Raw genomic sequence first — 24,747 nt, forward strand, 5'->3', positions numbered from 1 at the left:
AGAACAGGGTCCTGACCACTGGACCCCCAAGGAAGGCCCAGATCCTCTCCTTTAAAAAAAAAGAGTCCACTGTTGGGCCCCAGTGGTAGGAAGGGGCAGTAGAGGTGGTCCAACCTCTGAGACGCCCTCCGTCTTTTTTTCCCACAGTCCCGAGCAGTGGCACCAACGGGGTCAGCATCCCAGCAGACTGCACAGGGGCAGCAACATCAACCTTGCCTGACAACCCAGCCCGGAGAAGTCCATCTGATGAGGCGCCAGCACTTGAGGTCTGTCCTCAGTGGGGCAGGGAGCGCACCACATGCGAGGCCTCTCGGGATACAGCTGAGCTCGTGGGCTGTGGGCCACTTTGGGCTGTGTCTGAGCTGGCCTGTTCTCAGGCTGCCTGATTTTCCCGGAGGGATCCTTGGGTAACCACAGCTGACTGGCCAAGTCACCAGGCTGCCAGGACCCCATGCTTGGTTCTGAGAGAAATGGGCCACGAGCAGGGCTGTGCCACTGAGGGGGCCTGCGTCTCTCCACGGAGAGCTGTCTCCTCACCCTCTCGCACAGACAAGCAGCTCCTAGGGATTTGTACACGCCCTCTACTTCTGGTGGCAGAAGTGTGCCTGGGAGTTGGCTCAGAAATCGTTCTTTAGAAGAGAAGACGAGCTGTGGGATTCTGTAGGCCAGATGTGTTTTCCTATAGCATTTCACAGCAGCTGGAAAATACGGGACATTTAACGAAGAGCCTGCATTTGTGGTTGGCAAGTCAGACCTGAAACCCGAGCTGCAGTCACACATAACCCGAGGGTCCATGTGCAGAGACCGCTTGCACCCGTGTGTTTATTTCCACTCCATCCATTTGGGCAGATACAATGCTGCCTGGGCTTCTCCACCTCCCCGCCCACGCTCCCCACCCCCACCGGATGTTGAGGCTCAAATGGGGAAAATGAACATGTGCAATTCAGTCTTCATACGTCCCTGAGCCCCACAGCCTACAGCTTCTCAGAAACTGGTGGCCGGGGTCTCCAGGGCGGTGAGCTTGAGGAAGACCCAGAAGTGACCCCAGCCCACCCATCCTACTCCCCACCATCCTTCACCAGCATCCCCAGTGACAAGGGCACTGCCCAGAGCTTGCCCCATCCTAGGTGGTCTCCCCAGCACCCCCCACCCAAGGGCCTGCACCACAGGATTCATGCTGAGTAGATGTAGGGACGTGAGACAGCTCGTCTCGCTTCCTAGGGGTGGGGTGTTCCTGCTTCTCAGCTATCCTGTTTGCTTGTTTTAACCAGGAGAAGTCCCAGAGAAACGAGTCTAGCAATGCTTCCGAGGAGGAGAACTGTGAGAAGAAAGAGCAGGGGACCCAGCAGGCATTCGTGTTTGGGCAGAACTTGAGGGACAGAGTGAAGGTAGGTGGTTGGAGAGCCCGGTGAGCTGGGGACTAGTGAAGCAACCTGCCTATGCCTCCCTCAGCTTCACTTTCCCAGAGATGGGGAGCGGGGCCGTGTCCAGGATGGTACCCTGCTGCGCTGCTGGCCGCGCATCACCCCCACCCCAAATTGTGGAGCTCGGCAGGGCTCCCAGCGGCCAGCCCCCTCATGCTCCAGGAACAAGGTCAGGGAGGTGACTGAGCCCTGACAGCTAATGTTTTTACGGCAAAGGAACGAGCAGATGTTAGTGTCTGATGCTTTCAGCGTCTCCAGAGACTCTTATCCTTACTGAAGAGTTCTCAGCACTGGCAGTGTTTAGACTGGATCCTTCTTACTTCCGGGAGGCGTGTCCTGGGCACTGAGGGTGTTCCCCAGCCCCGCCCTCTGGATGCCTTTCCCTGCCAGTGGTGACCACAGGAAGCATTCCCGCGAGTGCTGACCCTGGGGGCTTCACCCCCAGTGAAAGCTGCTGCCATTTGTTTTCAGGTAGGACAGCTGGGAGATGCTTTGTTCTCTCCCCAGAAGGCAGCAGGCTCTGCCCTTCCTGGCTGCCCCCAGCTGTGTTGGTCTGCTCTGGGAGCTTTGAGTCGGGGGTAGGGAGCTTGTGGCCATGGCAGGGGCTCTCATTTGGGGACCCCGCTCTCTGGCCCTCTGGGAGACCTGTCCCAGCCCTGGATGCAGAAGGTCCTCTGCACCGTGTGCATCAGCTCATCAGGCAGGAGCTTCTGGAGGCTGGGTCTGGGGACAGCAGTCATTGTCACAACTGGAGGGTAGGTGCACTGATGCTGAGTAGGTGGAGGCCAGAGCCACTAACCAACACACTGCAGTGCCCAGGATGCCCCCTCCCCACTCAGGGACCCAACTAGGTGCGGGATCAGTGATGTGGAGAGTGGGGAGCCCTGAAGTGAGGAGGCGAGAGTCTGGGGTGCAGGGAAGGTGTCCAGCTGCACTAGCTGCTTCCTTCTTTGGTGCCTGCTGTCCAACAGAAGCACGGATGCCCCCAGAGACACAGAAGTAGATGTTGATGTTGCACAGCTTTCGGCAAAATAACGAGTCCCTTGGCAGCCGCTCCCTTTCCGGAGCAGGAAGGAGGAAAAGAGAGACCTGGGCCTTCAGGTCGAGTCTTCCATGCTGCCTTGAGATTGGGGTGGGGCAGCGTCTCATGGAGGCCGCTGGGTCTCAGGGCCACATCCTGGCTTCTGCATGGAGAATGACTTGAAGGTGTGGTTTTTTAACCCCTCTGAGCCTCTGCTTCCTCTCAGAACACAGTCGCTAACACCCACCTCACAGTGTTCCCAGGAGAATTGCATTGGAGAATGTGTTTAACCAGGGCAGCACGACAGTTGGCATAAAAGAAGCCTCGAGAAATGACGCTTCTGTTTATGATGAACCCTTTAAAATATGAAATTTGTACATGATCTGTAATCTCTTGGTGCAGAAGCATTGGTGGAAAATGCTAACAGGTTGCCAGCCCGAGTGTTTTTTTAAACGGAGGAGAAAAGGCTTCCTAGCATGGACTGTTTTTACATCTTAACTGTAACCCCCAGAACGCATGCATGTAGATGGAGCTGTGTGTCAGCACAGGGCCTGTGCAGATGGGCTGAGCTGCTGAGGCCCTGAACATGCCTTCCCCTGAACAGTGTTTTCCCTCATTTCCCAGTTGATCAATGAGAACACTGAAGTGGCAGACATGGAGAACGCCGGACACCCCAGTTCAGAGACGCCAGCTGCGACCAACTACTTCCTTCAGTATATCAGCTCCAGGTGTGCGCCTCGGGCTGGGGCCTAGCCTTGCTCGGGGAAGCCTCTGCCTCAGGGGGACCCACAGTCACCCACTGTCCCTGGACCAGCCCAGGCAGGGTGGGGGGTGGGGGGCCCAGGCAGCCAAACTCCAGTCACTTCCAGCCCTCCTTCCCTACTTGGTCGGGGGGTGGGGGGCACTGCAATGGACAGCTGAGGCAGGACTGCAGTCCCGTGGGGTTGTCCAGCCCATCCTGGAAGTGGCCTCTGTCACCAGGTGCTGGATCCGGGCTCCCTGTTGGCGCTGCTGGCAGGGGCATTCACCCACAGCCTGGCTGCTGGGGTGTCTGGGGAGGAAGGCACACCCTGCCTGGGAGTTGGGCCAGCAGGGCAGGCACCATGCAGACGCCAGCCTCCAAGAGGCCTGGCGGGATCAGTGACCTGCTGTTTGGCAGCTTGACCCCCAGTTAGTGGAGCACATCAGTTGTTTTAAGACATGTTTTATCCACCTCAGTGTTTCCCACATTGGGAGGCGCGTGCAGCCTATGATGTCTTAACCTGGATGAAGTTTGACGGCCGTGGCAGTGGCCATTTGCTGAGCGCTCCCTGAGGGCCGTCCTTTGTCACCCACCCGCAGCCTGGTAGGAGGTGTCACCTCCTTGGTGTGGGGCCGGGGGAGGGGCCCAGAGAGCTGCACCACGTCTCAGGGGCATGTTTTCGGGGAGTGGGCAGATGGCCCCTGCACTCAGCCTCTCTGTGATGGTGCCCTCCTCCAGGGGCTGGGGAGATGGGCGTCCGGTGTATCTCACAGTGACTAAGCAGTTGGTGCCAGGCAACTGGATCCAAGGGTTCCTGTTTGCCTCCCAGTGGGGCCCAACCCAGAGCCTGTGGGGTCCTGTCCCTGGCGAGGCAGACCGACCCACTTGGCCTTGCAGAGCCTCAGCTGCTTTCTGCTCCAGCCGTGCGTATTGTGTGTGCGGGCGTGCACACCACTGGCCTTGTGTCCCTGACGCCCCACACTCACTCAGAGTGCATCTCCTCTGCAGCTTAGAGAATGCAACCAACAGTGCCGATGCCGCCAGCAGCAAATTCGTGTTTGGCCAGAACATGAGTGAGCGCGTGCTGGTGAGTGACCCCGTGGAGATGATCCTTGGGGCCCAGAGACTTTCAGAGCCACCTGCAGGTCACAGGGGCACATGGGGTGTGCCTGCTGTGACATTAGAGTGCTTTCTTTTGCCGAGTAAGAGAAAGAAGACCCAACTCAGACTCAGCCTAAACAGCATGCAGGGCCAGGAGGGACAGACCTGGCGGCCCAGGGAGGCTCTGCAGGAGCCTGGGTTGCACTTCCTGTCATTGCTCATCTCAGGGCAAGTGGGGCACCTGGCGGCCAGAGCCCTCAGCTCTGTGCTGCTGGGACCACCACGAGCCACCTCTGACGCCAGGGGAGGGTGGCCCCACCCCGACTGTGAGGCCACAGCACAGAGTGGGTGGTGGGGGTGGCACCCTCTGACAGGCCCCCACAGTGTCCCCTGCACCCATAACACATACCTCGGGTCGTCTTCTGGCCCAGGATGGGCTTCTAGAATTGTTACCTGCTTCCTTATTTTTTCCTTTTATTCCCCCAACCACACATTCCCACCCTTGTTGTATCCATTTGTGAGGGTGGCTCAGGTGCTGGTGGGGGCTCACCTGACTCCGGGCACCTTGGTCTCTGTGTTGATTATGCTGAGGAACTCCCTGCTGCTTTTCTTGAGTATCAGTAGTGTTCTTTTTCGATTACAATGAAGTAGTCAAAGAATTGCCTCACAGACCAAGGTGACCAGGTGGCCTGTGGTCAGTTAGTGGCCCCTGCCTCCTGGTGATGCCAGAGAGGTTCCAGAGGCAGTTCACATACAACATCCAGGGCAGGCCTATGTCTAGGGTGTCGTCCGAGGATGCTCAGCGAGCGCTGAGTGGAGAGGGGCTGGGGCTGGGCAGTTCCCCAGGCTCCCAAGAGGGAAGCTGGCTGAGAGAAACCCTCTGCCCAGAAGAGAACGTGCCAAGAGCCACCTCCCAGCGGAGGGGCCTCCTGTCCGCAGCGGTCAGCCCACTGGGACCACCTCCCCACATACCCACCTTCTTCTGTATACCTTCACTCCCCACAGAGCCCACCCAAGTTAAATGAACTCAGCTCAGATGCCAACAGAGAAAACACAGCAGCAGAGTCCGGATCCGAGTCCTCGTCCCAGGAGGCCACCCCTGAGAAAGGTAGGCCTTGGTCCTGTCCCAGGAGAGTGGCCAGGGACACTGTGAACTGCAGCCATGAGTGCAGGCATCCAGTTAGCAGAAGGGGGCTTGGCCAGCTCAGGACAGCCAGGCCCAGGCACTGCCTGGTGACCCAGAATGGGGTGAAGTGTCTGTCCCCGACCGAGGTGGCTGAGGGGATACTCTTCAGCACCCTCAGAGGTCTCGCTATCTTCTGTTCTCCCCGGAGCCAGGAGAGTGGGAACCGGAGCTGTGCTGGCCGCTCCTGGCAGAGTCACAGGGTGCGTTAGCAGGGTCCCCTGTGGGCCAAGGTGTGGCTCCCAGAGGCACTGGCCCCCTTGGGGTGTCCCATGCGGTACACCGTCCCCCCAGCCAAGTCAATAGTCAGTGGCATTGAGCTAATCACTTTGCAGAGTCCCTGGCTGAGTCAGCAGCCGCCTACACCAAGGCGACGGCGCGGAAGTGCCTGCTAGAGAAGGTGGAGGTCATCACCGGGGAGGAGGCCGAGAGCAACGTGCTGCAGGTGAGTGCCCACTTGCTTGTGCCGCACGGTCTGTCTCAAGACAAATTACAGACCTGAAACAGACACTTCTTCCTGCCGCCCGCTTAGCAGCTGTGACTGTCTTGTCCCAGTGTGCTGTGTCCTCCTCTTAGCCCAGACTTCACGGCCCTCCTGCCACGTCCCCACGGTCCTCCCTTTCTGGGGAGGCAGGTCAGGGCGGTAGGGCTCCATCTGCCTTTCATCCTTCCACACGTACCCGAATGTGTGTCTGTAAACCATGTACATGTGGCTTTGGGGAGTTTTCCGTGGTACTGCTTATCCCTACTCACAGATTCATTTTACTATCAAGAGATGTTGACTTACAAAGATCTACGGACTTCTTTCTGTAAAGGGTCACTTATGGTCTCTGTTGCACTTTTTTAAACATAAAACAGCTTTGTTGAGATACAGTGCACATGCTATGAAATTCACCTTTCTTAAAGTGTACAGTTCAGTGATTTTTAGCACATTCAGAAAGTTGTACAAATGTCATCACTGCTTTAGAACATTTTTGCCCCCAAAAAGAAGCCTTATGCCCTTCAGCAGTGACTTTTCCATCCCCCTCTCCGCCAGCCCCTGGCGACCACGAATCCTCTCTCTCTCTGGATGTGCCTGTTCTGGGCATTTCATGTCAGCAGACTCATGCTGTGTTGTCTCTGGGGTCTGGTCTCTCTCACTGAGCAGCATGTTCTCAGGGTTCGCCCCTGTTGGAGCATGTGTCAGAGCCTCGTTCCTCATGACTGAGTGACTGTCCACTGTACAGATGGACCACATTTGCTCATCCCATCTCCTGTTGGTGGACACCTGCTTTGTTTCCACTTTGGGGGAATTAATGATACCCCATGAACATTCGCGGAGAAGGCAATGGCACCCCACTCCAGTACTCCTGCCTGGAAAATCCCATGGGTGGAGGAGCCTGGTAGGCTGTAGTCCATGGGTCGCTAAGAGTCGGACACGACTGAGCGACTTCACTTTCACTTTTATGCATTGGAGAAGGAAATGGCAACCCACTCCAGTGTTCTTGCCTCGAGAATCCCAGGGATGGGGGAGCCTGATGGCCTGCCATCTATGGGGTCGCAGAGTCGGACACAACTGAAGTGACTTAGCAGCAGCAGCAGCATGAACACTCGTGTACAGGTTTCTCAGTGCACACCTGCTTCACTCTTCTTGGGTAGATACTTACAAGTGGGATTTCTGGGCTGTGTAATAAGTCCGTGTTTAACGCTTTAAAGGACAGTTTTCCACAGCGGCTGCACCAGTTTCCATTTCCATCGGCGAGGTGTGAGGGTTCTGCTTTCCCCACATCCTCCAGCACCTGTTTCCATCTGTCCTTTGGTTACAGCCATCCTAGTGAGTGTGAAGTGGTATCACATTGTGGATTTTTTATCTTTTTATTTACTTGGTTATTGTCAGGTCTTAGCTGCCCTATAACATGTAGGATCTTAGTTCCCCGAGCAGGGGTGAACTTGTGTCCCCTGTACTGGAAGACAGATTCTTAACCATAGGACCACCAGAGAGGTCCCCCACATTGTGGTTTTGATTTGCATTTCCATAGTGATTTTTTTTAATACTCTTCTGAAAATGTAAAATCCATTTTAGCTTGAAAGCAGGACAGAAAAGTGGCAAAGGGCCAGATGTGTCCCCTGGGCCATAGTTTGTTGAACCTGGTGGTTCATGCACGTTCATCTTGTGTTGCAGATCCAATGTAAGCTGTTTGTCTTTGACAAGACCTCGCAGTCGTGGGTGGAGAGAGGCCGGGGGCTGCTCAGACTCAACGACATGGCGTCAACTGACGACGGGACGTTGCAGTCCCGACTAGGTGAGCTGTGGCTGGGTTCCCGTGAGGGGCCTGGGGGATTCGGGCCCCCGACGTGTGTCCATGGCCAGCCCTCAACCTGAGGGACCCATCCCACCCAGCCCAGAGGCTCCCACTGCCAGTCCTTCTCTGACTCTCTTTCTGACTCTGAAAATAGATAAAAGGATTCAGCAGTTTTTGAACTTATTTTTCGATAATAAAAGTGCCAGTTGTTTTATGGTGGGAAAACAAAGAAATCAAACATCAGCTAAAATCTCTTTATGAAAAAGGGAAATCCCTGCTGAGAACGTTTGGGTAGATCATTCCTGCTCTGTGGCCCTTTTTTAAGGAAGTGGGGCGATTCTGTCTCACCCTCCTACCCTCACTCTCTTTAGTGAGCATGTTCCTCTGTTGTTCCATTTGCCTTAAAACATGACTTAAAAAGTTCTTGAAAAACTTCCACATTAATATTCCACCGACTGAATGTATTTTAGCCATTTCCCTTTTGATGGACGTTTGGGTTCCTAATTTTTCTTGACTCATAAATAATGTTTCCGGTACTATTTTTTACATGAATTTTATTCCTGAAAGTATGATTGTTACACAAAGTATGTATGTGAGTGTGTTTGCATATGTGTGAGACATGTGTACTCATCTTTTTTTTTTTTTGTAAGTTATCCTCCCAAATTAAAAGTTGTCATCCGACTTTTACAGAAATGTTGATCCCTGGCCCAGGTGTAGCTCACAGTGTGTCCTTTCAATGGTGTTTTATGTGCTTGGGCTCAGAACTGGAACAGAGATGGAAATGGCCCTCCTGTTCGGGCACAGGTCTTTGCACCCCTGCCCGTAGACATCCCTTTGTTTCTTTTCCAATTTTTCTAATGGAAACGTGCAAGCAGGGGGCAGAGAGGCCACAGGATTTCAAGACCCCAGGTCATGGCTTATCCCCTGGTCATCAGGCTGTGGTCAGCTTCCTTGTAGCCATGCCCTCCCCTCCTCATTGAGGTCCTTTCTGGCCATGCCGTCCTTTCACCCCACACAGCCTTTGACCCTTGGCACAGACAGACCTTCCTTCAGAACCCACCTTGGGGGGTGGGGTGGGGGCACCTGGGTTGGGGTGACCACATCTAACCTGCTCCAGGTTTTCAAGGTTGGGGCATAGACAGGAGGGTAGGCCGGGACAGGTCAAGCAGGATGACATTGGCCTCGGGCTGGCTGTGGGTGGAACTCAGGTCTCACCTGCATTTCCGAGGGAAGGGTCTGTCCCAGGTTCTCTTCACCGCGTGCTGCCCTCAGCCGTCTCCTGAGGGATGCGCTGAGCAGCAGTCAGCCCCAGCATTTCCTCCTAGTGTTCAGCTCCTCCTCATGGGGCGGGAGCTGGACCTTGGCTTGTGGGTGACGACGGTCAGGGGGTGTCAGCTTCATGTGGCATGTCCCCAGTGTGCAGCCCACCCTCATGCAGCATGCCCCCTACTGCCCCCTAACTAGCCCCTTTCCTAGGAAGCCCGTCCAGGCACCACTTCCACCCACTGCACTCACCTCAGTGGCAGGGGTGCCAGGGCTGCTGCTCGGCAGACGGGCGGGTGGGAGGCTGTCGTGGGATTTCTCCCTGGGATGTTGACTTTCCTGCAGGTGTGTCTGTTTTCCTGGGGTAGGGGGCAGGGGCGGGCAGGACTGACATCCTCACTGGTTGCAGTGATGCGGACCCAGGGCAGCCTGCGACTGATCCTCAACACCAAGCTGTGGGCCCAAATGCAGATGGACAAGGCTAGCGAGAAGAGCATCCGCATCACGGCCATGGACACTGAGGACCAGGGCGTGAAGGTCTTCCTGATCTCGGTGAGCAGCCCTGGTAGAGGCCAGGCGGCTGCCAGGCACAAGCGGGCAGCTCCACGTCCAGCACTGGGCGCCCTGCACGGGGGCCTGGCCAGGGAGAGCGGGAGGCCTCCAGGGTCGGGAGGGCAAGACCTGCACCCGCAGGAGCTTCTGTTTGCTGCCCCAGGGTTTGTTGAGGAGGGAGGTCAGGCACCCCACTCTGAGTCCTGGCCTGGGGGCTTCATTGACTGAGGAGGGGTCTCCCCGAAAGGCCTAGTCACCTGGCCCTCCCCTCTGCCCCCAGGCCAGCTCCAAGGACACAGGCCAGCTGTATGCGGCCCTGCACCACCGCATCCTGGCCCTGCGTAGCCGCGTGGAGCAGGAGCAGGAGGCCAAGGCACCAGCCCCTGAGCCTGGGACCGCCCCATCCAACGAGGATGACAGTGATGACGACGATGTGCTGACCCCGTCGGGGGCCCCCACAGGCGGTGAGTCGGATGTCCCAGGGCGGCCCGGGCTGGGGCTGTGTCCCAGGCAGGGACTTGACAGCAAGGCCACTGCTTCCCACAGGCGCCGGCGATGAAGGCGATGGGCAGACGGCTGGGAGCACATAGCGCCAGGAGCCAGCCGCCGCGAGCCTGCTGCTTTGTCCGTCTGTCTGCCCACCCGCCCCTCCCCCGGCAGCATCGAGGCACGGGGCTCGGGAACCACACTCCCCGCTGGGTTGGCCACAGTCTGGATCCGCACGTCCCGTTCAGAAGCAGACTCGGGAACTGCCTGAATGTGGTTTGGGACACGAACCTCATCATATTGATGAGCGAAACGAAAAAGAACATTTCTTCCCTCCCCACCTTGAATTGAAATGGCACATTAAGACTTGTCACGGCTTCTCACTGGGACTGGGACACCTCGTTTCTTCACCCCGACCTCCCTGTGTCGCCGGCTTCCCCTGCCGCCTGCCCAGGCCGCCAGGCCGTCTCACAGTGTAACACTGGGCCTGCTGGACCGTCTGTTACCACCATCTTTACCTCCCGCCCCCACGTTCTGACTTGGGGGTTTTATTTTTAGATCTTTTCTCCCCCCCAAGGCTTTGTGTTGGTTTCCTAGGTTGAGCGAGGCACTTCTGTGTGTGGAGCAGGCGTGGCTGCGTTGTGGGCTGCACCCTGGTTCCCCCTGTGACCCCAGCCCCCATGGTGGGGGCACTCAGGACTGCTCGAGAGCCAGCCCCATGGGTTCCCCACCTGGGATTCCTCCAGGCCAAGTCGTGGGGTGTGGACAGATTGGGCCCTGGGCCTGGAGAGCTTGTCTAGAAAAGGGTCACTGGATGTGGGGTCGGGGGGCTCCATCCTCCTGTCTGTGCCCGTGACATGGGTCACCCAGCCTTGGGCACCCAGGTGCCAGCCTGCTTCCTGCTCTTGGCCACTCTTCCCTCACCAGGCCCTGGACGTCTCTGCCCCCCAGGACTGTCGAGGGCTGGGGGCCTCTGAGAGGGCGACCCTGGTGGGGCCTTCGAGGAGGGGCCAGCAAGCAGAGCGGTTTCAGACAGCAGGCAGAACCCGTGCTCTCAGCACACACAGGAGCGCGCCCTCTGCTTGCCCACTCCGGAGTGTGGCCAAGAGCAACTGGGCGCTGCCTCCCCCACATCGGGGCTCGCAGAGGAGGCTCCAGGGGTTCACAGGAAACCTCCCGCCCACCCTGACGGTGAGGAGGGGGCCGTCTGAGCCACGCCACCCGCACCCCGGGGTGGCCCTGCAGCCGTGCCTGAGCCATGGGACATCACCAAAGGCCCCCCCAGCAGATCCGGTCACACTTCTCTGCTTTAAGCCTTAGTCAACTAGTGACAAGTAAAAACCAGATAATGCCCACGTGTTTTGGAACATTTATGTAAGATTGTCATATGAAATGTATTTGGGAACTACATTAAAACTTTTAACTAAAACGCTGGCCTCCTGCATGCCCCAGGGGCCTCAGGAAGCTGGACAACCTGACCAGGAAGCAGCCTGGCCTGCCCGCAGGGTGGTGGCCTCTGCCCCACACTGCAGACCTGGGCGGGTGACCCAGAATGGCTGCCTTCCGAGACTTGCAGCGGCTGGCTTCACACAAGAGCCGTCCGCTTCCCCACCAGGTGCGGCCTGGCTTCCCAGGGACCCACAGGGAGGGGTAGGGGTGCTGGCAGGAAGGGTTCACTGAGCAGGGATGGGAGGAGGTTTGGGGTTAGCACGATGTGGGCAAGGGGCCTTTCTTCCTGGGGTCCTGAGCCAGTGACCCATTAGGGGAACTGGTGGCCAAGCAGTACACCCGGAGACCTGGTCCAGCCGGTTCTGTGGCCTCGGACCTGCCACACTCCTCCCCACCCCCACCCCAGGGCTGCTCAGCTCCAAGCCCAGATGAGAGGGGTCCTGGCTCCAGCGTGCCAGCTGCATGAGGGTGCGTGGCTCACAGCCGCCAGGCGCTGGTCATCATGGCCACAAACTCCTCATCCGTATCCATGGAGGCGCTCACACCACTGTAGTAGTCCTGGAATTCAGCCAGCGTGACCTGGGGGCAGACAGGCGGTTGGGGGGGTTCCGGAGGTGTGGACAAGGGACCAGGGTATGCAGGCACCCACCTGCCCGTCCTTCTCGGAGGAGTCGAAGTTGTCCAGGAAGTGGCGGAGCACCTGCTCTTCAGTCCACTCCCCGCTTCGCACCTTTGGGTGAGTGCGGCCGCTGTATACCCCCCGGAGATCATCCACAGTCACCACGCCATCACCACTGCGGTCCAGCTTGGCGAACGCAGCTGCAACTACTGCCTCCCGGGCCTGGGACATGGGGGGCTGGGGAGGGTGTGGTGGTGACCGGGGGGTAGGAAGCACAGAGGCTCCCCTTGGCCTCCACAGCACCCCAATGGGAGGAAGGGACACTGCTGCACCCCCCAGCTCACCCGCAGTGCTCGCAGGAACTCCTCCAGGTCCAATGTCCCGCTGCCATCACGGTCCCAGCGCCTGCACACGCCCTCCATCTCAGCTGCGTCCAGCACCAGCCCCAGCTCAGCCAAGCCCCGCTGGAGCTCCCCCACATCCAGGGAGCGGCTCCCATCCCGGTCCAGGCGGCGAAAAAATCTGGGGGGCAGGGGTATGGGGTTCGAAAAGATCCGTGAGACTGGGGGTAGGGAAGATGTGAGAGGAAAGCTCACCTGGCCACACCCTGGATGCCCAAGGCCCCTCGGGACAGGCACTGGGCTCGGAGCTTCTCCATGGTGGTCTCCACAGCATCCATGCTGGATCCGGGCTCTCTGGGTGGCTGGACGGGCTAGAGATCTGGGAGGAGGGGCTCCTGCTCAGCCACCAGGCTACGGACTGGCCGCCTTGATCTGTCCTGGAGTCCGGGTGGCCGCTCTGCCTGCCTCCTGCCCGTTGTGCCCAGCGCTGGCAGTGCGTCCTGCCAGGCAGGGCTGTTGCTAGGGGACAGGGCCCTGGAGACCAGGAGGGGCCCCACTGTAACTCTCCCTATGCCAGGGCCCTGTGGCCACAAGCACAGCCCTGCGGGGCGTGGAGAAGGCCAAGGAGGGCAGGCCGGTGCTGTTGCTGTCAGCACTGCCCGACCACCGTCCGCCTGCTCTCTCCCAGCTCTGGGAGAGAGCCAGACCCAGGCTAGGAGGAGGGTGGGGGGAGTGCGGGAGGGGTGCTGCAGTCCCAGCCCTGCCAGGGACCAGTGTCCCAGATGAGGGGAGGCCAGGCCCAATTCCTGTGCGACCCCTCCCCTCTCTGGGCTTCACCAGCCCCCAGCCCCTTTCCACAGGGCTGCAGCTGAAGCTGCTGAGGAATTCAAGTTTAAAGACTCGAGATGGCCTAGGCCCACATCCAACAGGAGCTGCTCAGACGAGCGCTGGCTGAGCTGAGACGCAGCCAGTCGTGTAAACATTAATGTTGAGTTGGACGAAGCAATTCTCAGTAGTTAATTATGGCCAGTTGTGGTACTTTTGTCAACATGGGTCTTTTGGGGGTTGGTTTCCGGTTCTCAGACATCGCTTGGTGGGCTTGCTCATGACAAGCCGTTTATCTGGCCAGAGAAGGACCCCTGGCCCCCTGACTTCCATAATCCAAGAGGAACCAAGACCACCGGCAGAGAAGGCCTGCCATCAGACTGGACATCTGGCCGACTGAGCCTCATATCAGCAGGCTAAGATCGAAGATGATAATGGATTTTACAGGACTTAAAATACAGGCCCCTGTTTGGGGAACCCCTGCCCACCCACAGAGACCCAGAGATCATCAGAGGCTTTTCAAAGCTTGGGAGTTGCACCCAGCACAATGGTATTGTCCGAAGTTGCTGCTCCCAATTGAAGCCAAGCTGTGGATCACAAGCAACCTGTCACTGTGATTCATGCCACAGCGGATGCAACACCATCAACTGTTAGGAGAAACTGCGGTGACATTCTGCTGCAGAAGTTCTCGTGACTTGCTGCATGCAGTCCAACATTCTCTGTGTAGGCACAAAGAAACAGCTCCATCGTGTGCTTTTGTGAGGATTATAAACGTCAGGGGGTTTTCTATAAAGAAATGTAAAACGTAATCACAATTATTGTAGCTCTGTTTGGGCATCTCTGCATCTCTGAGAGAATCAGAATCTCAACAATAAAAAATTGGGGGGACTTCCCTGGTTGGTCCAGTGGTTAAGAGTCTGCCTTCCAGTGCAGGGGACACAGGTTCAGTCCCTAGTTGGGGAACTAAGATCCCACATGCTATGGGGCAACTAAGCTTCTGTGTCACCACAAAGAACCCATGTGCCACAACTAAGCTGACACAGCCAAATACATGGTTGTGTTTTATTTTAATTAACTTTACTTAAAAAAAATTGGAAGTGGCAAGGGCCCTCCAAACCCAGAGGCCCTTTCACTTTACTTCTCTGAGCCTCACTTTGCATAGCTATAAAATGGGGCAATGCCTGTGTGCATAGGTGGCTTAAGAGACAGAGCTGTATATGTGGAGTGCTTGGCACAAGCTCCCACCCAGTGGGGCCCCACCCTGGACCCAGGAGCAGCACAACAGCCACCTCTCCAGCAGGAAGGGGAGGAAGTAGGAAGAAAGGAGGAGGGACCAGTGGTGCCATGAAGTCATTTGGTTTATTCTTGAGCGTAGACAGGCCCTAGCCTGCCTTCCCCTTGTACAAACAGCACCCCCCTTATTCGTCCAGAGGAGAAAACTGGGCCATTGTTACACACTGAGGGGGTCACTGTGTGATGCCAGGTGGCACCCTCTGCAGGGCGGAGGACAGATGCTGAGCTTTCTGGGCTGAAAGGGGCTGTGCCCCGCAGTGGTTCCTGGGGTGGGGATTCCCTGAGTCAGGAGGCAGGAAACGGCTGCCATAGTCCCAGGCCAGGCACTTGGGCTGGGCAGAGAAAGGGACATTGCTTCCTGTTCTGATAAAAAAAGCAAAGTGCCTCAAATGTCTCTGGCCAACAACGGCAGCATACAAATAAGGAGTGAAAAAATAGATTCTCAGAGGATTAGAAAAAGGAGCCAGCTGGTGCTACGAAAGGAAAGCTGCTGGGGGCCTCATCAGATGTGCTGGGTCCCAGGGTGTGCCAGGCACGGGAGACAGAAAACAAAAACCTGCCCTCATGGAGCTTCCCTCCAATGGTAAAAAGTTACATAAAGGAAGTAAAATGGGGCAATGAGCGGGGGTGGAATGGGGAACAATGACTTCTGATAAGACAGTCATGGAAGCCCTCTCAGAAGAGGTGACGTTTGAGCAAAGACCTGAGTGAGCAGGAGCCAGGCATGTGGCATCTGGGGGAAGAGCATTCTAGGCAGAGGAAACAGCCAGTGTAAAGACCCCAAGGCAGGATGCTATGAAGAGAAGGTTACGGGATGCCTGAGTTTGCCTGGGCTGTGAAGCCTGGTTGCCAGCATCTCGGCACATCCCACCTGCACACTCCTTCCTGGGTTGAGAGGAGGCTAGAATTAGGGGAAAAAATATCTAAGTATAACCAACGCAAAATGGCCTGAGGCTTGAGGTTCACAATTCTGGACTGAGATGAAGAATAAGGCTTTAGGATGAAGAGTACTTCTGGAGGAACAAAAACCGGAGCAGGAAAAGAGGGAGAAAAGAGGGAGAGACTCAAATCACATGGCACTTGATGCCATCCACCTCCACCAGAAAAAGAGAGGTCTCTAACTCAGATGTTTCAAGGGCCAGACATCTGGCCTTGAGAGATAAGGTGGTGAATGGAAACTTGCCCTTGCTAAAGAGGGTGTCCTGGACTCAGATCCAGGCAGGTACAGCCCAGCCCGAAGCCAGAAATCCAGATTCGTGTGTTAGCACAACCAGTACTCCAACAAGGGTGATTGATTCAAAGTTTTGCTTTTTAAAAGAAAAAAAGAAAGAAAACCTGGCTGATTTCATCTGCATTTGGCCTGCAGGCCACCCATATGAAACCTATGCCTTTTTAACAGGTTCTGACGCTGAGGATTATGGCTCTTCCAAGGGGTCCTCTCTGGAATATGTTAACCCTGAGGATACCCAGGCAGTAGAAGTCCCCACTGGAGTCCTCTTTCTCCATTCCGGAACCTGCTCTCTGGGACTCACACAGTGGTCCCAAACACTGCAGGCTCGAGCTGGTCGCTGTCCTCGTCCTCCCCAGTACTGTTGGCAAGGGGTGAGCTGGGCCTACCAGGGAGTGAGTCACTGGCCGGCAGGGGCCCCAGGCGCTCGGCCTCCGCCAGGGTGGCCAGCAGCCCAGCCAGGGGCGGCCGGCGGCGGCAGAGATCCTGCAGCAGCTCAGCCCGGGGCTGCAACTGCCCGATGAGCTTGTCCCTCTGGCGCACGGCAGCCTGCAGACTCTGAACAGCAGCCTCGGAGGTCAGCAGCTGCTCCTGGAGGGCGGCAATCTCACTGGCAGGAAGGCAAGACGGAACCATTATGGTACCCGGCCACCAGAGGTTCTCTTCCCCCTGCTCCCAACCTCCATGCCCAGATTCATAGATTGAATCCCTACGCAGTGATAGTATTTGGAGAAGGGGGCCTTGAGAGGTAAGGAAAGTTTACATGATGTAATGAAGGGTTTCCTTTTAAGAAGAGATACCAGAGCTTGCTCTGTGTGTGTGTGTGTGTGTGTGTGTGCTTTGTGAGGACAAAGTGAGAAGATGACTGTTGGCAAGCCCGGAAGAGGACACTCACCAGAACTGAATCATTGCCTTGATTTTGAACTTCCCAGCCTCCAGAACTGTGAGGACTCATTTGATATTAAGACACCAGTCTGTGGTATTCTATAATGGCAACCTCAGCAGACTAACACACTCCCTCATTCACCCCCTATCAGTTCCCTTGTCCCCTCCATCTCTTCCTATTTGCTGTTCAGCTTAGATGCCCCCTCCTCCAAGAAGCCTTCCCTCCGGGCCCTCCTAGAGCCGTGTTGCCCTCCATCATACACAAGAATACTGTGAGCAGGTTGAATACTGGAGTGGGTTGCCACTTCCCTCCCCAGCCATCATACACACACATCCCAGTCACCCTGTGTTGTAACTGCCCAACAGTGTGCTTGAGGGCAGGGCTGTACAGGTCTTACTGATGTGCCCTAATGACCAGCACAGGGCCTGGCGCATGGTAGGTTGCTCAGTAAAGATAGAGTAACAAGTCCAACCAGCTCTGAATTTTTTCCCACCGGGTTCTCAGAAACACTTACTTCCCTGGGCGCTTGTCTCATCCCTCTGAATCCTCAGCTAGAAAGACTCTTCAAAACTGCCGATATAATCCCAATCCTCCCAAGAACCTGCCATGGCTCCAATACCTACATCAGGCTGCTGGTGGTCCCTGTACCACTCAGGACCAGCCAGTTTTGCCTAGTGGTAAAATGGACCCTGTTAAGTTAGATAGCCACACCCAAGTGACATCTCTCAACTTTTATCTAGTGACGATTCAAGTATTTTTGTGTTTGTTTTTCCAGTCCCACCAGTAGTCCAGCTCCACGTGAATGCCCACGTCTCCCCTACCAGTATTCCCTTCCTATCTCGGATCTGCCTCTGCCCAACTCCTCCGAGAAGTCCACCTGCCGGGTCCCAAGATTCACCGGTCTTTGGCGCGTCCCAGCTCGTCTAAAGCAGCACTCAGTTGCTGGTCGTGGCGCGCCAGGCGCTCGGCCTGGGCGCGCACCGTGCACTCGGCTGCCTCCAGCCGCGCCTCCAGTTCCGCCGCGCGCCGGTGAACGGCAGCCAGGTGTGCGTTAGCCTCGCGGATTTGCAGGGGCGGCGGCGCTGACATGGCCCCTGCAGAGTACCAGGCCTGGCCACGCCCACGGGCGGCCCGGAACCGGCCCTGGACACGCCCCCTGAGGGCCACACCTCCGAGGGTCCGTTCAAGACTTCGGCGTGATTGGCCGGGTTCACCGCTAGGCTCCGCCCTCCAGGGCTGGGTCTAGTACTCAAACCCGAACGCCCTCACTGGTTCCGGCAACTGGAAACTCCTCCCCTGAGCCCCGACTAACTCCAAGATTGGCCAAGGTCTTAACAAACCAGGTTGGCCTTGTCCTCCGGTGGCCAGCTCAGGCTCTGGCAACAGGATTGGTCATTCTCTCGAGGCAGGCCCCGCCCTCCTCAGAATCTAACGCGTCAAGTTGGTCGGGCCCCACAAGTCTGACCACGCCCCTGGAACCCGTTACGCTTCTCTCATTGGCCGTTCACGCCCCTTAGGCAATTGTACAGCTCTTGATTGGTCCAGTCCCCTTCAGGTTATGTTTGGGATTCTGGACCCACACCCAGTGGATGGTCATTCTTCATCCCGCCCAGGGGTTGGACTACAAACCAGGCACAGACCCCGTCCTGATAAGAATCCAAGCACTGGGAGTGGACACTTTCTCGTTAAGCCCCTGAGCCTGAGTCATTGGAAGGACTGACGCCGAAGCTGAAGCTCCAATATTTGGCTACCTGATGCGAAGAACCGACTCATTGGAAAAGACCCTGATGCTGGGAAAGATAGAGGGCAGGAGAAGAAGGGGGCGACAGAGGACATGAATCTGAACAAACTCCGGGAGATAGTGGAGGACAGGGTAGCCTGGCTTGCTACAGTCCATGGGGTGGCAAAAAGTCGGACACAAGTTAGCTACTGAACAGTAATTCTGTGCCTGACCACGCCCCCCAATAGTAGCACGCCGTTAACTAGGTTTAAAACTGGCCATCGGGCGTGACCACCCTCCCCACAGATACTGGCACTGGGAGTGGCCACATCCCTACGTGTTCCCGCCCCATAATGACGTCTCGCTCCAGTACAGTCTGGTTCCGCGGTCTCCTCTCTGCATGTGGATAGGCTTAGTACCTTTGATAGTACCGCCCCTAGTTAGGTCCTACCTCTCGGGGTCACACTATTCTTGACCCAGGATCTTCTGACCTAAAATAACGACAACTGCCTTCACTGATCCTGGTCAGTTTCCCCCTTCAGAAATCGGCCAGTGGTGCACGTGCTCTTCCTTTACTCCCATCCCAACTCCAGGACTTGAGCGCAACCCGTGTTCACGTAGGAGGCCCTCAATAAAGTTGCTCACTTGTTGCTGTCCCGCCCCCGCGAGAGGCTGCGCGCGCCGCCCAGGAAGTCTCGCGAGAGTCAGCGGCGTCCGTCCTTGGCCGCAGGAGCCGCTGGGTGGTAAAGTGCAGGACTAGGGCTGTGCTGTCATGGCTAAGACGCTTCTTCACCAGTACTGGGACATCCCCGAAGGCACCGAGTGCCACCGCAAGACCTATGCCGCCACCAGTATCGGTGGTGCCGCTGGTGAGCACCGGCCGGGTCCCCAGGGTATAGGGCGCAGGGAGGCCGTCAGATCCCCTCGGGGACTGCCCGAGGGCGTCCTGGAGGGGCTGCGGACCTCGAGGGGTGGCAGTAGTCGTCGTCGGGGTATGTGGGGTGGCCTTGGGACGCCGGGGGCTCTCGTACTAGATAGACTTTGTGGGGTTGTCGGACTAACGCAGAGGGCGCAGAGAGATCATAGGGTCCGAGAGGGTCCCATGACGGCTGAGAATCTCGCGGAGTGGGTACGTGGTCTTCGTTGGAGTGTCTGAGCCTGCCATGGGGACCTCTGGTGTGAGGTAGACGTTGCGGGGAGAGGCGGGGGAGCTAGCAGGGTTCCTGGGCCCTGGGAGGTTGTGGTATCTGTGACAAGCTGATCACTGGGGTAGTCAAAATTCCTGGGTGCTGGGTGTTTGTGGCGTCTGCTTGAATGGAGTCTGGAGGAGCTTGTTGGAGGGTGTTTGAGAGGTTTCAGGTGGAAACTTTTGACAGAGGCATTATGTCTTGTGGTCATGGAGAGACTCGGATTTGGGGGCCTGTCACTGATTTCCAGGAGCTGCAAGGGGGCTTGTGGGTCTTCAAGGGCGTTGCTGTGTGCTTGTGACACTCATTTTGCCACCCGAATTGCCTCACCAGCCAACTCCACTCAACACTCAGGACCTAACTACGCATGCCCCTCTGTCCTCCCACACCTCCTCCCTTCTTCCATCCCTGCCTCCCCTCAGCACTCTACAGCGAGAATTCACACTTGAGTTCTGTGGGATGGTGAGCCCCTTTGAGGGCAGGGGGCCAGGCTCTAACCCAGCACAGAGCACACAGTAACTGAATGATGGAATGAGCGAGGGAAGGAAGGCAAGGTAGTAACTAGGAATGAATGAATGACTTTATGAAAGAATGAATGAAGGTACACAGTAACAGTGAGTGAATGAATGTGAGAATGAGTGAATGACTGTGCATTCATTCATTCATGTGAAGTGTCTGGAAGTCACTTCAGAAGACTGATGGGGAGCCAGGAGCTGGCAGAGGGGCTGAGGAGGGGTCTTTTGAGGGGGTGACAGGAACCTGTGGAAGGGGCCAAGTCAGTGGAGACCCTCGAGTGCTGAGGGGGTGGGTGGTGGTGGCTGTAGCATCTGAGGAGTTAAGTGGGCTGGGGGAGCTGGCTGGCATGTCATCTACTAAATGATTGTTGGGGGCGGGGCACGGACAGTCGTTGACTCTGGGATAATCCAGTGGCTTCCAGGTCATCCCTTCCCAGTTAAAGGACTTCTGAGGGCTTATAAGATGCTGGGGTGCGTTCTATGCCCGGCATGGCCTGGCAACTGGGTGTCCCTCGGTCAGGGTCGCAGGCATGTGGTATGTATGTGTTAGTCATTTAGTCGTGTCTGACTCTTTGTGACCCCATGGACCATAGCCCACCAGGCTCCTCTGTCCATGGGATTCTCCAGGCAAGAATACTGGAGTGGATTGCCATTTCCTCCTCCAGGGGATCTTCCTGACCCAAGGACTGAACCCAGATCTCCTGCATTGCAGGCAGATTCTTTACTACCTGAGCTATAAGGAAAGCAGGCATGTGGAGGTAGGATCAATAAGGTTCTCCCCCAGGACTCACTGTGGTTTGGGGACTATCACTGAACCTTGTCTTTGGTTCCTCTTCGGAGAATCATCTAGAGATCATGCATCCCCAGGTCCCAGACAGGGTAGGGAGCTGCTCTGACCGACTCTTTACAAGCTGGGGTGCAGGTTGGGCCCTCGTATGAGAGAATAACTGAGGAAAGGGGCTTGCTGGGGCAGTGCAGGCAGGGGGAGCCCCAGACTCCGGCCCACTCCCTCCTTCCCAGCCTTCAGCCTCTGAGGAGTGCGGGGACACTAGGGTTCAGCATGGGATGCGGAAGGACTGGACCTGGGCAGCCCCCAAGTGGGCACGTGGCATACGGGTGCCCTCTGTATATGCGGCTCCTCTCCCCTCATCCCTGGGCCTCAGCTTCCCCATCTGGGAAGTGAGTTGGCCATCTTGGCCCTCCTCGGAGTTGCTCCCAAGGTTACTGGCCCTGTCCGCTGTGACAGATCCCCCACAGCTCTTGTGAGCTGAACCTCAGCAGGGCTGGAGGGCTGCTGCTCAGCTGGGAAGGTCATGGTGGGGGAGCGCAGCACGCCAGCTGCTGGGTCTGCAGAAGCTGGGGACTTGGAGACTGGGCGGGGCCCACGTCCCTGGGGCATCGGTGAAGGTGGTTGGCCTTCAGATCCTCTGGTCTTCCAGGCTGGTCTTCCAGGCTGCTCTGCCAGGTGGGTGGCATCAAGGGAGTCTCTCTGCCTGTCTGAGGGCCGCCCCCCAACCCCCCGACAAAGCAACAAGAGGGGACTCAGCCCATCAGGCCCTGAGGAGGGAGAGGGCAGTGGGTGCCCTGTCTTGTCTGGGACGGTTTGGCCCCGGGAGGTCTGTGCTGGCAGCTGGGCCTCACTGTGAGTCTGTCTGGAGAGGAGTGGTGCAGGGTCAGCTGGAGGATGGGGAGCCTTGTACTGTGCTGTTCTGGTGACAGGGAGCCAGCCAGGTCTGTGCATCCACCAAAGAGGGTCTGGCTGAGGAGGCTGACACATGGAGCGGGTCAGCATTGGCTCAGCATGCCCCAGGGTAGGACCTTGGGCCTGGCTGCCCACCAGGGCCCCTCACACGTAAAAACCAACATCAGGGGCAGGTCATCTGGGGTAACGGTGGAGATGGAAGAGCTTACCAGAGTGGTGAGGCTGAGCCAGCCGGGGTGAGGGTCAGGTCTGAGAGTGGCGAGAAGAGGCGTCAGGAGCCCTGGGCCCTGCAGCAGGGACAGAGCTTTGCTGGAAGTGGGGAGTAGGGCTGGGGTGCTGGTCTGGCCACGAAGGCCCTGGCTCATCCTCAGTGGGGGCCGTGTTCTGGGCTGGTGCCCTGTGGGGTGGGCTGGATGAGGAGGGGTGTGAGCCCAGGCCTTGGAGCAGGAGAGCCAGGTTAGATCCCAGCTCATCGACTGTGGGACCCCAGGTGAGCCCTGTAACAGCCGCTTCCTGGCCCACCCTGGCCCAAGCCACCTTGGTGGTTGCCATGGAAATGCAAGGAGCCGGCGCTGTGGACTGGGGAGGGGCCTGCCCCCTCCAGGGCCCAGGGCTGACTTGCCTGGCCGCCTTTCTGTCCCTCTCTGTCTGCAGGCCTCGTTGTCTCTGCCTACAGCGTTGCTCTCAAAACCCCGACCTCCTTCTTGGAGGGAGTGGCGAGGACGGGACGGTACACATTCACCGCAGGTGAGCAAGCCCGCATGACGTCTGGGCTTCTCCTCAGGGGCCCTTCCAGCACTGGTCTGGACCCCTGACTCAGACTGGGGCCCTTCCTGCCCCACCTGCCCCCACAGCCGCCATCGGAGCCATATTTGGCCTCACCTCCTGCATTAGCGCCCAGGTCCGCGAGAAGCCCGATGACCCTCTCAACTACCTCATCGGAGGCTGTGCCGGAGGCTTGACCCTGGGAGCGCGCAGTGAGTGAGCCCCGCGCCCCTGACCTCTGCCAACCCTCCTCCCTCTGCCCATCAGGGGTGGGTGTGCAGAACGTACATCTGGCAGGGGAGGGGGCAGCGCCCGCAAGAGGCCCCGTGCCTCTGAGTCTCAGCCACCAGCTGGTTTAGCTCTGCTCAGGCGCCTACTGCACGTCCACCTCGCTACACCCTCCTGCCCCCATGGCTCGGCGTGGCCTGCATGGACTTGCTCTGCCCCTATCCTGCCCTCGCTGCCTTGCTCTCTCTGCTGCAGCTCCACGGCCTCCTCGCTGTTCCTCCAGCACCTCGAGGCCTTGCCATGGCTGTGCCCTCTGCCAGAACACCCTTCCCCCCAGAAGTCACTGCCCCAGCCCGCTATGTACATCTGGGCCCCCGCCTGCCTTGCTTGTGTGTCTCTCCCTCTGCCGCGTCTTGTCAGAGAGCACAGGGTCACTGCCCGTCGGGGGAGCAGTCGGGGCTGGCTTGGAGCTGCTGGCACCCAGGGCCCCACAGGGAAGCGGCTGTCACCATCCCCACCTTCCAGACGGGGCCACTGAGGCCCCAAGGAGATGAGATGGCCTGAGGTCACCCACATGAAGAAGAGGATGTCTCCTCTGTGGGAGGCCGGGCCCCAGGCCAGCCTGGTACAGCAGAGCCGCCTGGAATAGGAAGCAGACACCGCTCTTCCCGCCTCCCATAGCCTGGCGGGTGGGGGCGGTCGGCCAGGGGAGAAATGGAGGCCACACGCAGATAAACACCCCAGCCCGTTGGCTGGAGTGTCTGTGGAAGGTTCCAGCCGGGAAGAGAGGGAGGGTGCCACGCCCTCCTGGCCTTTGCTGGGAGACCTTGGCTGAGGTCCGGCTTTGACCTGCACCCCTGAGCCTGCAGCCGGGTATGTGAGTCTGGCGCTCAGCAGGCAGAACCCCCTTCCCAGGGCACCTCTCAGGCCACAGGCATCTTGTGTTCTCCACTCCACAGACCACAGGGCAGACTCAGCCAGGACTGAGACCTGCCAGCGGCCTTCAGTCCCCCACGCCCCCACGCCTGGAAGCCTGGACTCCCGCCACCCACCTTCAAAGGCAGAGGCCCCGGGGCTCCGTCCCTAAGGAGCATGTGGTCCAGCCCTGGCCACCTGAGCTTGGAGGGAGGACCGTCCTCGGGCGGTGCTCAGGGTGGGCGTAGGCGAGCCTCACTCCCCGCATGCTGTCTGATGCCAGTCTTTCCACCCCTGCAGCCCACAGCTATGGGATCGGAGCTGCTGCCTGTGCGTACATGGGCTTGACGGCTGCACTGGTCAAGATGGGCCAGCTGGAGGGCTGGAAGGTGTTTGCAGAACCCAAGGTGTGAGCCCTGTTGCCGCCTCCCAGGACCTCGGGCGGTTTGAAACTCGTGTAAAATAATAAATCCTGTGTATATTTGTGTGCGTCTCTCCTCCTCTGTCGTTCTCCAGGGTGAAGCCCTGTCCAGGTGACAGAGGCTGGGGGACAGGCCAGGGCGGCTCAGGGCGGACGTGGGAGGGAGTGAGGAACCGGCAGGAGATAAGGCGTCTGGGTCTGTGCCCGAAGGGGTAGGCATGGCGCCAGCTGGGCCCCAGTGTGGGAGCAGGTGTCAGGCAGAGGTCGCCGGGCCTCAGCCAGTTCTCTATGAATGGCCTTGGGGACTGACATTGGGGAGGTTGGGGGGGACTGGGCCCCGCAGCCCACAGCCCTTCCTGTGGCCCCCCTGCAGCTCAGAGGCCAGCCCCTCTCTGGGCCTTCCCCCAAAGCCAACAGCATGTGGAAAACACGCCCAGGCCCCACGCACGGCCCATTTCCAAATTCTTGGGCACTGGAGCGGAGAGCCCCAGACGGCCTGGCCCCCAAGCCCCGTCCCCATCAGGTGGGACAGGTGGGTGACAGGCCACCGGGAGCCTGCAGGGCAGGGGCCCTCGTCGGCAGTGTGAGGACTCAGGGCC

General features: G+C 57.9%; 4 protein-coding genes across 10 annotated transcripts in view; 2 read left to right on the forward strand and 2 right to left on the reverse strand.

The window, feature by feature from the left end:
* The window catches only part of RANBP3 (RAN binding protein 3), a 50,674-nt gene extending 39,232 nt beyond the window's left edge, over positions 1–11,442 (forward strand). For 4 of the 6 annotated variants that reach the window (XM_068980702.1, XM_068980701.1, XM_068980706.1 and 1 more), the window contains 10 exons: positions 148–266; positions 1,272–1,388; positions 3,070–3,173; positions 4,196–4,274; positions 5,294–5,396; positions 5,807–5,916; positions 7,633–7,753; positions 9,426–9,568; positions 9,849–10,032; positions 10,115–11,442. In XM_068980702.1, the coding sequence (XP_068836803.1) occupies positions 148–266; positions 1,272–1,388; positions 3,070–3,173; positions 4,196–4,274; positions 5,294–5,396; positions 5,807–5,916; positions 7,633–7,753; positions 9,426–9,568; positions 9,849–10,032; positions 10,115–10,158 (1,124 nt within the window). In that variant the 3' untranslated portion in view covers positions 10,159–11,442. The remainder of the gene's footprint in view (positions 1–147; positions 267–1,271; positions 1,389–3,069; positions 3,174–4,195; positions 4,275–5,293; positions 5,397–5,806; positions 5,917–7,632; positions 7,754–9,425; positions 9,569–9,848; positions 10,033–10,114) is intronic. The other 2 variants (XM_068980704.1, XM_068980707.1) reach the window with 1 other exon arrangement.
* Positions 11,443–11,838: 396 nt separating this feature from the next.
* CAPS (calcyphosine) lies at positions 11,839–12,801 on the reverse strand. Of its 2 annotated transcripts, none has more exons than XM_068981355.1 (4): positions 12,719–12,801; positions 12,467–12,644; positions 12,234–12,359; positions 11,839–12,082 (listed from the first exon to the last, which is right to left on the reverse strand). In XM_068981355.1, the coding sequence occupies exons 1-4, from the start codon at positions 12,799–12,801 to the stop codon at positions 11,981–11,983; spliced, it is 489 nt and encodes a 162-aa protein (XP_068837456.1). In that variant the 3' UTR covers positions 11,839–11,980. The 2 variants fall into 2 exon arrangements, with proteins under 2 accessions (XP_068837456.1, XP_068837455.1); XM_068981354.1 differs by having other exon boundaries at positions 12,153–12,359.
* Positions 12,802–16,109: 3,308 nt separating this feature from the next.
* Positions 16,110–17,784, reverse strand: VMAC (vimentin type intermediate filament associated coiled-coil protein). Its single transcript, XM_068979357.1, has 2 exons — positions 17,594–17,784; positions 16,110–16,419 (listed from the first exon to the last, which is right to left on the reverse strand). The coding sequence occupies exons 1-2, from the start codon at positions 17,782–17,784 to the stop codon at positions 16,110–16,112; spliced, it is 501 nt and encodes a 166-aa protein (XP_068835458.1).
* Positions 17,785–19,136: 1,352 nt separating this feature from the next.
* Positions 19,137–24,189, forward strand: NDUFA11 (NADH:ubiquinone oxidoreductase subunit A11). The gene is made up of 4 exons (XM_068981310.1): positions 19,137–19,284; positions 22,474–22,566; positions 22,674–22,796; positions 24,028–24,189. Exons 1-4 carry the CDS (start codon positions 19,188–19,190, stop codon positions 24,138–24,140), a joined length of 426 nt encoding a protein of 141 aa, XP_068837411.1. The 5' UTR covers positions 19,137–19,187; the 3' UTR covers positions 24,141–24,189.
* The last annotated feature ends 558 nt before the right edge of the window (positions 24,190–24,747 follow it).

The sequence above is a fragment of the Capricornis sumatraensis genome, chromosome 9, assembly GCF_032405125.1.
Source record: "Capricornis sumatraensis isolate serow.1 chromosome 9, serow.2, whole genome shotgun sequence".
In the NCBI taxonomy this organism is placed as follows: Eukaryota; Metazoa; Chordata; class Mammalia; order Artiodactyla; family Bovidae; genus Capricornis; species Capricornis sumatraensis.

What these genes read in the sequence shown, in the direction of transcription:
- VMAC (XM_068979357.1), bottom strand. Translation starts at nt 17,784, where the DNA reads ATGTCAGCGCCGCCGCCCCTGCAAATCCGCGAGGCTAACGCACACCTG. An exon ending in CTGGGACGCGCCAAAGACCG is followed by an intron (nt 16,420 to 17,593) that starts GTGAATCTTGGG and finishes CCTTCCTGCCAG; the next exon opens with TGAGATTGCCGCCCTCCAGG.
- CAPS (XM_068981354.1), bottom strand. Translation starts at nt 12,801, where the DNA reads ATGGATGCTGTGGAGACCACCATGGAGAAGCTCCGAGCCCAGTGCCTG. An exon ending in AGTTCCTGCGAGCACTGCGG is followed by an intron (nt 12,360 to 12,466) that starts GTGAGCTGGGGG and finishes CACCCTCCCCAG; the next exon opens with CCCCCCATGTCCCAGGCCCG. An exon ending in CCTCCGAGAAGGACGGGCAG is followed by an intron (nt 12,083 to 12,152) that starts GTGGGTGCCTGC and finishes GTCTGCCCCCAG; the next exon opens with GTCACGCTGGCTGAATTCCA.
- NDUFA11 (XM_068981310.1), top strand. Translation starts at nt 19,188, where the DNA reads ATGGCTAAGACGCTTCTTCACCAGTACTGGGACATCCCCGAAGGCACC. An exon ending in ACGGTACACATTCACCGCAG is followed by an intron (nt 22,567 to 22,673) that starts GTGAGCAAGCCC and finishes CTGCCCCCACAG; the next exon opens with CCGCCATCGGAGCCATATTT. An exon ending in CTTGACCCTGGGAGCGCGCA is followed by an intron (nt 22,797 to 24,027) that starts GTGAGTGAGCCC and finishes CCACCCCTGCAG; the next exon opens with CCCACAGCTATGGGATCGGA.